The sequence below is a fragment of the Salvia hispanica genome, chromosome 1 (assembly GCF_023119035.1).
Source record: "Salvia hispanica cultivar TCC Black 2014 chromosome 1, UniMelb_Shisp_WGS_1.0, whole genome shotgun sequence".
NCBI lineage: Eukaryota > Viridiplantae > Streptophyta > Magnoliopsida > Lamiales > Lamiaceae > Salvia > Salvia hispanica.
In genome coordinates, this window is record NC_062965.1 from 42215281 (window position 1) to 42229031 (window position 13751).

Sequence of the window (13751 nt, forward strand, 5' to 3'; positions counted from 1 at the left end):
TGTGACATGCAAGCAAAATTGCTTATTCAATTTTTTATATTAAAGAATTATAAAATTGAATAAAGAATTTTTTTTTAATAATAAAAAATTGAATAAGAATCTTTTCTTCATGTCACAAAATTAAGTGATAATATTGAAGGTCAAATTATATTTAGAAAATTCATCAATAATATATAATAAAGATATTTATAAAAAATATGAGTATATGATAAGTTTATTAAAAATATCCTCAATAGTCAATACCTTAAAAGGTATATATTTTTAATAAACTTATTATATACTCGTATTTTTTTATAAATATCTTTACAATATATTTTTTACGAATTTTTTAAATATAATTTGACCTTCAATATTATCACTTAATTTTGTGACATGCAAGTAAAATTGCTTCTTCAATTTTTTATATTAAAGAATATTAAAATTGAATAAAGAATTTTTCTTTAATAATAAAAAATTGAATAAGAATCTTTTCTTGCATATCACAAAATTAAGTGATAATATTGAAGGTCAAATTATATTTAGAAAATTCATCAAAAATATATAGTAGAGATTTTTATAAAGAATATGAGTATATGATAAGTTTATTAAAATATATACCCTTAAGATATTGAGGGTATTTTCGTCCAAAAAAATTTGAAAATAGTAAAAAAGTACTTCAAATGATATTAACCCATAGTTGATGGACCTCAAATGGTATTTTCAAAGTTCACGGACCTAAAATGATATTTTGACAAAATTCGTGGACCATAAAAAATGTTCCCTCAATATTTTAATGAGAAGAGAGGAGGGAGGAGATAATTTCCAAAATTGTAAAATGGCCATCATGATTGGAATAAACAAAAAAGGAAATGTGGTCATCTTGAATGGGACGGAGGGAGTACTAGTTTTTATTTACATATTTATTTTGATTATTAGACCAAAGGTCGACAAAAGCAGTGACTATTTTACTTATTGATTTGTAGGTACTTTGAAGGGTGGAAGGGTGAGACAGCCGGTCCAAAGATTCAATGATGCTCCTTGGGACAGAGGTCTATTTACATATTTTCATTATACTGAATGAGACGGATGGAACATAATTTACCATGGTATAAGAACGGTGTCAATCTATGGGATCGATTAATATCTCGACACAAACCATGACACTGTAACAAATGAGAAACTCGGAAATATCCATTTGAGAATAACTCAAAACTAACCACTCAAATATAACCATAAGCAGCCAAATTAGTCGCTCAACAATGGATGGGATGGATGAATGAAAGCCATAAAAAGAGGAAATTGAGACCTGGATACACACCACCCCAGCTGTGTCTCTATTCACATTTCTAAGACCTATACTCCTACAGAACAAGTGATTCTGACATTTGATCCATTTGTCGAAGCATATTAACAACTTGAACTATTTATCATTTCAATCGATAGATTTGTTGAGCCTTGCTTTGTCAATGGAATATCATTAAATGGCTTCCAATTACTAGTCTCAGTTATAAACTAATACAAGTATACTTGCTCAAATAAACTAACAACAGTGCTTCCAAAACTAAACTAAGAAAAGTGAAAGTCCAATGCAGCACAAAAGATACATTTGGCTCTATTTTTGGTTTACATTCTCAATGCGATAAATCCAGAATCCAAATATATACTCTGGCACTGGATCATTTCCAAGAATTAATCAGTTCATCAACATGCTGATATGCATCTTGCACCAATTATTTTATCTTAGTTTTTTCTGATATTACCAAAGACTGGGAATTCGAATAAATGCAATAATCAGTTTGAACGCAATTTGGCTTTCATTAGAATCCCAGGCGATTGAGCCATATTTATTGATTCACACAGCAAAACTAGCAAATATAATAGCAAGAAGATGTAAGATACTTTGACAGACTCAAAGAGGATATAACTGACTCTTCTTATTGCCAAGACAAAACACTTTGATACAACAACAGCGATGCAATATTGTGGCGAAAGGGGTGAAAAGAATCAAGATCAAATAATAATAGTTAACAGAGGGATCAACATATGAGGGAATAGTAAATACCTCATCCACCCAAACCTACGAACAACCAAAGCATGAACGAACTGAGAATAAGCTTGATTTTGCAGATCTGTGGTCAGGCTCGAGATTCCTACATAGATGTTTGAGAAATGCATTTACAGCTCCGCTAACCCCATCTTCATTTTGCATGGCTTTTGCAAGTTCAATTGCCTGTTCCTTGACCTGCAATAAGTTAAACCTATTTGAAAATCTAGCCAAACAAATCATATCCTGTGTTTATTAAAACAGTAGTATCGTTTGCTGAAGTTAACTCACACAAGTTCTCAGTTATGCCTCCATAGCAATGAAAGTGAAACAGAGGAAAATAAAAGGTGTGGATTTGGGATGGGATTCTGGGGCTTTAGTCAAAGCCAAAATTTTAGATTTCAGAAAATTGAGCCGATAAACATTTCTTGAAGAGTTTCTTTTAGATGAGAAAGCATAAACACCTATAAACATATATAACCCAACATAAACAATTCGCATCAGTGGTTAGTTAGTGTGCCACCCTACCAGGCAGTAAATAGTGGGTTTAATCACATTTACTAATTTAACAAACCAAAAAAATTAAAAAGACTTCTTGCTGCATTTGATTCATGATATGCTACATTTTATTGAAAAGATTTCTTACTGGCACTTTTGAGTAAGCTGATTAGGAAGTAAATAAAAATATTAGAAACCAAAAAATACCTTCGGATCTAACATAAAGTTGATTGCATCAACCAACTTTTTAAGTGAAAACTCATCGACCGGGATCGGTGGAGGACCTACACCTCTGGCATGGACTCTCTCTCCCCAGAAAGGCTGGTCACCAAAGAAAGGGATGATTGTTGTTGGACACTGCATCGGTAACATCAAACAAATAAACCAAGTTGTTAATGACTAAGTTGCACAGATGTGAGTACCAGTCACGAGTTAAAAAGTTACCGCAGCTTTAAGGCCAGCAGCAGTTGTACCGGCTCCCCCATGATGCACCTATTACAAATTGAAACAAAGTTTATAGCCCAAAGGTGAAGATTTGAGTAATCGTGGCACTGTGTAAATATGATTAGCAAACAACTGTAGTAATAATTTAAAATACATGTATGAAATTTTTTTCTGGATCAATCTCTTAATCATGCTATCTGAACAGGTGTCCATGTATTTTTCTATAGATGAACAGTTACTGCACCCTGATTTGTTGGGGCGTGCTCTGTCGTTCCGTGCCCCAGAACTTTAACAAATTTTCCTGGCGCCTAACAACACTGTACCCATACAAACTGATCAGCAATTGATTTGAGATTTTTACTTGTCATTTTAAATATAAGAGGGGTGAACTTTCTGCATATCATTAATTAATCTGAGATTCCGACTGTCCTTGGTCACTCATGTATTGGTGAATGGCTGCTCTTCAAGGTTGGATTTAGCGTAAGCTTTTTAACATGCATATTATATTATTTAAGTACATTAGAATAACAAAAGAATTAATTGGAGTTGTAAATGACATTATTAGAACTGCCCATTTATAGAATTTTCCCCATTAAATATAGACATTTAATCTTAAGTTTCAAAGGGAGAAATTAATTACTCCCTCCATCCCACAAGAATATACACTCTTTCCTTTTTAGTCTGTCCCACAAGAATATGCACTTTCTAATTTGGAAAGTGTTTTCTCTCTAATGAGTTAGGACCCATTCTCCACTAACAATACTCTAATTACTTTTTCTCTACCTCTCTCTTACTTTACCAATTCTACATTAAAACCCGTGCCGAACCCAAAGTGCATATTCTTTGGGGACGGAGGGAGTAGTATTTTTTGTTTAAAATATCAAAAGACACATTACCTATGTGTAAATGACAATAAATATAAACCTATCTTCTATTTTCCCTATGCCCCAGCCACTTGACTTGGGCCAATGCCAGCCACACCTCGTATCTCAACTACACTGGATGACAATTTTGTAATCAAAGATAAATCATGGTCAGTGTGATAGATTTAATTTTAAGGGAGCTGAGAACAGTTGACAAAATCTAAATGCCAGAAAATCAATTAACTAGCCATTAACATCCAAATAAAGCGGTTTCTTGCAGTTGATTCTGCCATTTCTCTTCTATCATCCCCCTTTTCTCATCTACTTTGATATTCATCTATAGAATCTGCATTCTGTCACTAATCGGAAAGCTGGAGTTGACATAATTAATAAGATTGATTTTCCTTTCCTTCTATGCATTAGGGTTTCCTAAAGTTTAAGTTATTTTGGCATTTATTTGCTTTATTAGTTAATTGGAATAAGTAGATGAACTATTGACCAATATTAATTGGCTTTGATATAATTTCCTTTTGCCAATAAGGGTTTCCTTTCAATTTATTTCCTTTTAAGTTTTATTTTTCTTTATGTTTAGGATTTCTATGGTTTCCTTTGCCTATATAAAGGTCTTATTGTTGAACTACAAAGATACACCTTCGAAGATTAATAAATTATGAATTCTATTTCTCTTGAGTCTTGACTCTTGAGTACACTCTTGATACCAAATGATAAAGGTGAAAAACTGGATAAGAGTGGAACTGATACAAGGTGGATGAATGATGCTACAATGGGTATAAGGAAAGGAACCGTTGATAAGTCTTTGTAGTCCAACAATGAGGCCTTAATATACGCATAGGAAATCATAAACATAAGGGAAAAAAAGAAGTTAAAGGAAATAAACTAAAAGAAAACTCTAATTGGTAGAAAGAAAGAATATCAAAGCCAATTAATATTGTCAATATCTTTTCATCTTCTTAATGTAATTAACAAATAAAACAAATAAATACCAAAATAACTTAAAACTTTAGAAACCTAAATCATAGAAGGAAAGAAAGGAAAATCAAGTTCATTAATTATGCATCAATGGGCAATCTTAGAGGCAGCAGGTTGCATACCACTTGGACCCAATATGCTTATAATTATTTTTTATTCAATTTGGGGCAACTGTCTTCCATGAGTGCTGGTAGCAGACAGCAAACCCCATACTCTGGAACTAAAACGACCAAAATTAGTATGACATCTATTATGGGACGGAACGGAGAGGGTACCATTTCTATTAATGGGAACTTTCTCGAACACGTTTCTCTCTTTCTCTCCTAGTGTACCCACTTTCTCCCTCCCTCTATTTCTCTCATATTTTACCGATTTTCCTTAAAACTCATGTCATCCACAAATGAGACTATTTTCTTAGGACAAAGGGAGTATTTTATATTGATTCCTCAATTGGTTGGTTACAAACGGTTGGGCTTAGGTTATTAGTTAGTTAAAATAAATATAAAAAATGTTCCCGGTTACAAATACAACTGTTCGAATAAAGAATGTAGCCGACCACACATAATCAAGTGTCAAGCGATCAAAGAGAAAAGAATAACTAACCACAGCAGAACATTGCAAGAAAAGCCAGTCATGAGGAACATTATCCAACAAGTATACAAAGTCCTTCCCTTCTGCCACTGCGATCATTTGTTATATTCTAAACGAGCTTAGAAATATATACAACTAATATCAAGTAGAGTTAGCCAATAAGATCATAGAAGGAAACTCACAGTCACCAAGGCCGCCCCAGCCTTTGTTAATTATGCCCCTTTGCTGAGTTGTTTCTAAAGCTTCAACAATTATTTTTGTCATTTTCTCTGGTTCTTGAACGGGCTGAAATTATTGAAAAGAAAGGTTGAATTTGACATCCTTATTATTCTCAAGAATAAAGGGATGTTGCAAAACATAAAAACCTTTTACAAGAGCTAAGTGTCGAAACTTTAATAAAAGAGAAGCATTTTTCATGGTGGAGACAGAGAAAAAAGAAATCTTTCTTCTGAGTCTGAGCAGAATCCATTACTCCTTTTAGGACATGAAATTCTAGGTGTGCATTCAGAATACATTTGCACTACCTGAGAAAAGACTATTTATCATGATTTTATATTATCTTCCGTAATTGGCTGTCCATAAAATCCATTCCATTAAGATCTGAATTTTTGCTTAATTGATTTTCAAAAAGTGGAAGGATTTTTTTAAATAAATAAAATGAAACACTGGAAATGATCAACAATAAACTAATTGCGTGTAAACCACAATTATAATAGCTCTAACATATCATGAGAGCAATATACAAATAATACAACAAATCACTTCTTAAAAACTAAAATCTAAGAAAAGAGAAATGTGTATCGATCATTTACGTACTATAAATGAAAAGAAAACAATTATAAAAAAATCAATAAATGAGAGTTTGAGGGGCTGGAAATTGGATACTCACCAGACTGCCAAAACCAATATATATAGGCTTTGGACCAGCTTTAAGCCAGTTTAAAAGAGGCTCGGGTGGCTCGTAATTTGTCGCAAGATCAAGAAAGCAAAATCCAACAACATCAATCTTTGGTCCCCAATCTGCCAAATAATATTGCCAGGAATTAGCAACTCTAATGCAGACATGCTACGGAAGCGTCTTTTACAGTTAAACAGAATTCATATGCTGCAAAAGAAGAAAATTAAGAAGAAGATTACAAGTTTGGAACTTCTAGTTTAGATATGAATGGAGTCACTTAAAAAGGAGCTAAATAAGTTATTAATGTAGATGATTCAGAGATGAAACCTTTTGGTTTAGGAACAAGATGAGGACTCCAGATATATCCATGTGGAATATCAGATTCAGAGCCCTGTGATCCACTCAAGTATGTTACTGGGCGTAGCTTGAGTTTTTTTTTCCTAACATCATTTATCATATCTCTTATTCCTAGCCAGATCAAGGAGTCAACTATCTGATAAGATAACTGCAAAAACACTCATTAAAAATAATTAAACATAAAGCACAATCACAACATTCTTAAACAAGTATTTCCTCCATCACAAAAAATAGTCCCGTTTGTGTATAGCATGAGTTTTAATGAGAAATTGGTAAAGTAAGAAGAAGGAGAAAAAGTAGATAAAGTAAGAGATATGGAGAAAAAGTAAGTAAAGTATGGTAGAGAAGAGAAAAAGTGGGTAAGTGTGAGATATTATAAACTTTCCAGTTTTAGAAATGGGACTATTTTTTGAGGACATCCCAAAATGGCAAAATGGGACTATTTTTCATGGACGGAGGGAGTATAAAATGCAGTAAGAAGAAAACAAAGGAATCACTCACTCTATATCCAGCTGACTGCTTAACACGAGATAAAGGATGGGGGAATTCACTGGTCGGCCTGGCAGAAAAAAACTATCATTTAGACAAGATGAATGTATTTGTCATCAGGGGGAGCCAAGCCCCAGGGTATATTTATTTTATTATATTTTAGTATGATGTATTTTATATTTATCTCAGTCTCCGCTTTACATATATATAAATGTAATCTCCCTTGTGAAAATTTGTTTTACAAGATGTAAACTTTATCTCGTCTGTCCAGTTCTAAAGATCCTAGTTCCGTCCCTGTTTGTCATAATTTTATGTCAAACTTTTAGTTTTCAGCAGTAGAAAAAACAAATATATCCATCAACAGAAATTCCAAGAGAAGACTTACGTCCACGGCATTGTAAAAAATATATGAATTGGTATCTTCAAAGCCTCTGCAACATGTATATGACCTGTATATAATTAAAGATAAGTAGGTTCATATTTATGACTAAGGATGATGATAAACACCACATTTGATTGTGACCCAAAACATAACTTAAAAAACACCTACAATACCAGCACATCACTCTCATTACTTGAAAAATGCCATCACAGAAGGTCAAAGCAGGCAGGTGTTTTGTTTGGTTATTGACCAGCAATTTAGAATGTATCACAAGTTCATAGAGCATGTAATGTATGGAACGTGGAGAAGAAAGAATGCAAACATGTAATGTAACAATTTAACAAAAATAATATGATACATAGTAAAGGCTGAGACCAACGAACAAGAACATAAACTAGAAAGAACCTCTAAGATTGAAAGACATGAACAGAAACTGGAAAGAACTGAATGGAATTATTCGAACAGAAAGAACTACAAGAAAATAATCCTCCCCGAAGGAGGCCAATCCTCCAGCAGAGGCCACGGTCTACAACCGTCCAGATTAGTGATCTCTCAAAAGATAAGCTGATCTAATTCTTAAATGCTATTTATAATAATAATCCTATATCCCTAAACTTTGGAAATAAATCAAATCAATATCTTCATCATATCAGTGAAGATATAGAGAAGATTACAACTATTTACAAGATATTGAATAAATCTTCATTGATTTTTTATTCCAATAGTTATCTTTATTTTGTTATTTATTCAAGTAAGTTAGAATTTGATTTACTTTTTTATTTGTTTAGATTTGGATTGAAATAGAACTCTATATTCATCTATATATATAGATGGATGATCAAGAGGGATAATGATCAAGAGGGACCAATTAGTTTGTTCCGGCAAGAGCCATTAGGGTTAGGCATTCCTTTCTTGATTACGGTTCGTCCCTTTCGTTTCTTTATCAATTTCAGTTTATATATTTATTCCCATTTGTATCCATGGTTCAATACATTTCATAAATATCCATATTATTGAATGCACTCGGTGCTTCCGACTTTCACTCAATACGCACAACCAATGCAACGTTAATCAATACGCAACTATGTGTAAATCATCAAGGACCTTGATTGGATATTGAAATGAAAGAAAAAGCTCATGAACTTAATTGGAAGAGAGAGAAGTCAAGTGAAGCACAGCTAATTAGCCTGTGGATATTGAGGTTCCACAAACCGTACTTCCTGATCCTGTATTTGAAGCTGTTTTTGAAGCAGTTGTTTGAATTCTTTATGATAAGCTTGGAAATATACTGTTTTATTTCAGATATCCTATATACCTCAAAACATTAGAAAAACTACCACCTACTATGCATACCAAAAACAAGCCATGTCCACCAATTTGCTTAGTCTAACACCATTTTCACATACAATCCAGGATGCCTGAATTATTGTGGTCTCACTAATCCCTAGCCAATGTCTTATCAACATTCAAGAACTCAAAGTAACAAATTGTTTAGGTGGAGAAGCTAAGGAACTGTTTTCTCATCCCCAAGGAAATGAGTAAATAAGAAAATAAACCTTGCAATGGCAGCACGGAAATATATATTAAGTGGTAAACAAAAGTCAAACTACCCTTGCAACTTCGATTTTCATCTTTGTGTCTCCTATAAATCTATGACTACAAGCCAAAAGGTGAGCCCAATGATAAAAGCTAAACTCCATAAAGTTGTCCTCATACATCTCATAAATATACACACTAAGTAATCAATCAATAAAAAATAAGGACAGCTAGTTAGAAGAGAAACAAAAAAGAGAAAGCAAATGTTATGTAGTCTAACCATATGCTGGAGGATTAGCAATAATTGCTTCTGCTTTGAAAGGAATCCCAGAATCAAGGTCGGGCTCTTTGCATGCTGGAAGTAGAGAGAAAATTATCTCCTTCATTTGATTTCTTTGTACAGGTATTTCAGAAGGCCCAGACGGTAAAAACCCTTTGTTTTTAACCATGTCTATAGAAGAAAATAATAAATTTATCAGTACACTTTTAAGGTGTAAACTGGTCAGCTGCCATTAAAAGACATTCAGACTCAACAATTGCAGCGAAGAGTCATGCTGAAACCGAATATAGGTCATAATTCACTTGTATAGCTATTTTCCGCTATTTGCACATATTTAAGGAATAATATAAATATAAACCCCAAGTGGCTTGGAACCATAACAAAAGATGGTATACACAGACACAACACCGAATTGATAGTCATATCTGTTGAAAAAATTACCATGAAAGGAGGGAACCAAAAATCAAAATTATGAGAGACACTCTTCCTCAGAACTAGAGCCGATAAAAGAATGTTGTTAGGAACTTACATCCTGCAAGAACTTTAGGATCACCACCAAGAGGATAGAATTCCAGCCCAGAAGACAAGACAAACTCTTTGAAATTGGAATGAGTAGCTAATCTAACACGATGGCCATAATCCTGCACCCAAGTATCTTCATCAACAACTGCATATAGAACTTGAGTTTGGGCGTTGGGCATTTCACCATTTATAGTAATTTATGTTTTAATCAATCTTTCTCCTTCACTTTGCCTTCAACTATATAATATGATCTTTATTTTAAACTACTCGTATACCTGTAGTCGCTTTCCAATGGCAACAAATGGCTGTACATCCCCACGAGTTCCAACAATAAGCATTACAATTTGCAACGGAGGAATATATTGCAGCTCTGTAGCATCAATAGGCTCTTCATCCGCTTCATTGTACACACTTTCAGTGTCAATTCCAAGAATTTGAGGTTCAACATCTACTGGGACTTCAAACTCTACAGTTCCGTCATGTTTAACAGTAGCTATTCTGTTCAACAAGCTGAGCTGCAGTACTTAAAATATTTAATATACTCCCCAAGGCAAATTCTATGTATGAGTTTTGGTTGCAGTTTTTTTAATAATCAAAAGAAAATTCTAAGGCATGTAACTGATATGGTGTCGAATTCCCCAATATGTAATTCCACCAGAACTGAAAGGATGTAAAAATAGAAAATATAAAAAACACATAAAATATCTCCAAAAGTTTAATTATCAGCATGAACAAGAACAAGTGTTTTAATAGTATGTAGTTTACTGTTTAAAAAGAGCTGAAACTAATTTTAGCCTTGCAAGCCTTGGCAATATTCAAAGCAAAATGAAGTACCAAGAAATCCACAGGTAGCTTTGAATGAAGCAAGTAAGCTAACTCTCTAAGCGAAAGTTTCCAACAAATATTGCTTCATATAGACTACAATATCATACGCTTCACCTAGTGCTTGCAACTTAGCCAAATCATAAAACTTGTTGTTGATCAATCTCCACCCTCTAAAGAATAGAATTTAGGCTAGGAATAGCCATCCGAAAAGGTACTCCATGTAGTTAGCATAACAACACACGAAGTACTCCCTCTGTCCCATTAGAACTGAAACCGTTTCCTTTTATGCTTGTCCCATTAAAAATGAAACGTTTCCTAGAGTAGAAATAACTTCATCTCTACTTTTTCATCAATCTTACTTTACTCTCTCTTCATTAACTCACAAAACAACATTACATAAAATCCCGTGCCAAAAACCAAACATCTCATATTTATTGGGACGGAGGGGGTATTCGATAATCAGATTATTACCCCTTCCCTCATCTATAAAGCAACTGGTCATGCGCACATACATTGCTGCATAAATGAGACATCTAAAGTCCCATAGAATAACAGAATCTATACTAGCTTACCACTAAAGAGTGCTTTCAAAACTGAACCTACTCGTCTCAAGTGCTGCGATTAATATTTTTATTTTTATAAAGCATTAAACATGCAACACTGTCTACTGATCAATATGATAGAGTTACTGACTTAATGGACCATTTAGAAAGAATGTTGACCTTCTCCTGAACAGAAATTTGGTTGTCATAAATCCGAGCAGCCTCTTCAGGGAGTATATTGTAAAGCCTTTGCCCATCAGTTTTTGACCGTTCCAACACCGAAGGAGACTCCAGTTCCCCGCAATTCAAAATTTTTGCAGGCGTAGTATTCACTCTAGTGAAAACCGCCTCTCCACCCCCTGCCAATTCAGCAAATTTAATAAACGATCCAACAAGCATAGCTCAAACAAACACAATTACTGATCATAATTAACAAAAGCAAATCATCGAAAACATCTGATTCTAATTAAAATTCCACTATTCTAGCCCTAGCTTCACCTGAAGAGTTGCTGCGACCGTTGGAAGGGGGAGAAGCGGTAGCGACATCATTGGCGAACTTAACGGAGAGGTGAGTGGAGCTGGAAGAAGAGGTGGCTTCTCCTCCAGGGGGTTCCATCGGCGGCGGCGAAGTGCGAGGATGATCTAGATCTACGGAGCCATCCATAAACAAATACGAGTAGTTCTATGCATGTGTAGTGCAGCAGAAGCACAAATCAGTGAGCTGGCAATGTGTGGGAGTGGAGAGAGAGGGAGAGAGCCGGCCACGTTCGAGATGTGGGAGACTCTGCTGGAAGCTTTACAGATAGATATCTACAGCAGTTTTGGAACGGGGAATCAGCAAGTTCACGCGATCATTGGCGCGTGGGAATAAGCTCATAATTTGTCAAAGTCGTTTTATCGCCCATTTCTGTGATAGATTCTGGCTTCTAATCATCCACTGGATATCAACCGAGTGTTTAGCATTTTTCCGAGACTGGAGTATATAAAAGATTCATTATTGACCTAATACTTTAATTCTGATTTATTATATGCTTTTTTCGAGACTTTTAGCGGTACTTTGCGTAAAAGATTTTACCAGAACAATGACTCTAGTTATTAAATGATGATCATATCAAGAAGATAAACTAGGGATGGAAATTCATGAACAAAAATATTATTTTTATTTATGAATTTTCATCCCTAAATAAGTTATCATCCCTATCAAACATGTCATTATTGAATTTCTTATTCTCGTAATCAAAATTGATGGATTTGTATCATTAAGGATCACCTATATCATCTGAGTATGTTTATGTAATATAAGATGGAGTGGAAAATGATATAGATGATCCCAATTGGATTTGTATTCCTTGGGTACTAATGATAATTTGTAAAATATCCTTAATCATTTGATACAAATCCATCAATTATGTATTTCCTTGTGTACTAATGATTAATTTATATTCGAAAAATACTTCCAAACTAATCAAGTACGCACAGAAATTCAGTATCATTACTCAAATGAAAAAAATAATCTTCTGTTTTCTTAATTAAGCAACCAAAAATGCCCCATAGTAATTTCATAATATCCTACAACTACCTACTACTCTATCTAATCCTAGTAATTAAGGCTAGCTACTCAGCTCATAAATTTTCTTCACTTTCCTTAAATATTTTATTGATAAAATGTTATGAATCATATATGAAATCTTCACTCAAACTCTAGCGGCAGAATAAGGCAGACAAATGATGGTGCGATCGTGGACGAGAGCGAATTTGGTGTTGCAGAGAGATAGAAAAATGGAGTATCTAAGTAGGAGTAAATATTTGGAGGTGAGACTTTTGTTGTTAGGGTATCCACAATATAACTCACCAGCGTCTCCATCTCGTCTCGTCTTCCCAAGACAACGACGAGCCGGTGTTGAGAGAGAGAGTTGGCGCACCACGCGCTCCGCAGGTGGCACGCTTTTATTGGACGGTGAAGCATATTGATTAACTTGATGTGGTATCTTATTAATTTTGTCTGATGTTAGGTATTTTAGAATGGGAAAAGCTAGACAACCACATTATGTACAACCATAATCCGGTTCAATAGAAAAAAAACCGGTTTATTCATAAATTTTCGGTTCAATAAAAATTAAATTTACTTTTCTACCCTTGATTAAAACTGCCGCCTCTTATTATTTTCTCCACCCAAAATGGCGCCTGTTTTTCAGTTTTTCCCTCTCCCATTTTGCTATTTCCTTGGTTACCTCACAAACTTCCATATCCACCTAGCTATATTCAAGGATTCAATTTGTTGTTTTACAAAAGAAACACAACCAAAATGGGATGATACTATACAGAAAATATTTTAGCCAAATCTTTTACTAAACTTGCTTTTAGGCCTGAAAATTTAATCCGCGGGTTTCGGGTATTCCCGACCCAGTCCCAATACCCGACGATTTTTGGGTACCCAAAACCCGAAATTATGGGTTCGGGTATGGGTTTGGGTAGTTAATGTTAGAATTTTTCGGGTTTAGGGTACCCGAA

At 34.3% G+C, this 13751-nt stretch overlaps 1 protein-coding gene across 2 annotated transcripts; it reads right to left on the bottom strand.

Moving 5' to 3' along the window:
- Positions 1-1895: 1895 nt before the first annotated feature.
- On the bottom strand, positions 1896-12155 carry LOC125201074 (sterol 3-beta-glucosyltransferase UGT80A2-like). Of its 2 annotated transcripts, none has more exons than XM_048098975.1 (14): positions 11739-12115; positions 11421-11599; positions 10149-10388; positions 9881-9992; positions 9352-9522; positions 7539-7602; positions 7166-7223; positions 6635-6812; positions 6299-6429; positions 5592-5694; positions 5422-5498; positions 2966-3013; positions 2729-2878; positions 1896-2221 (listed from the first exon to the last, which is right to left on the bottom strand). In XM_048098975.1, the coding sequence occupies exons 1-14, from the start codon at positions 11902-11904 to the stop codon at positions 2057-2059; spliced, it is 1842 nt and encodes a 613-aa protein (XP_047954932.1). In that variant the 5' UTR covers positions 11905-12115; the 3' UTR covers positions 1896-2056. The 2 variants fall into 2 exon arrangements, 1 of the variants encoding a protein (XP_047954932.1); XR_007172836.1 differs by lacking the exon at positions 1896-2221 and adding an exon at positions 3210-3282 and having other exon boundaries at positions 2727-2878; positions 11739-12155.
- Between the last annotated feature and the right edge of the window lie 1596 nt (positions 12156-13751).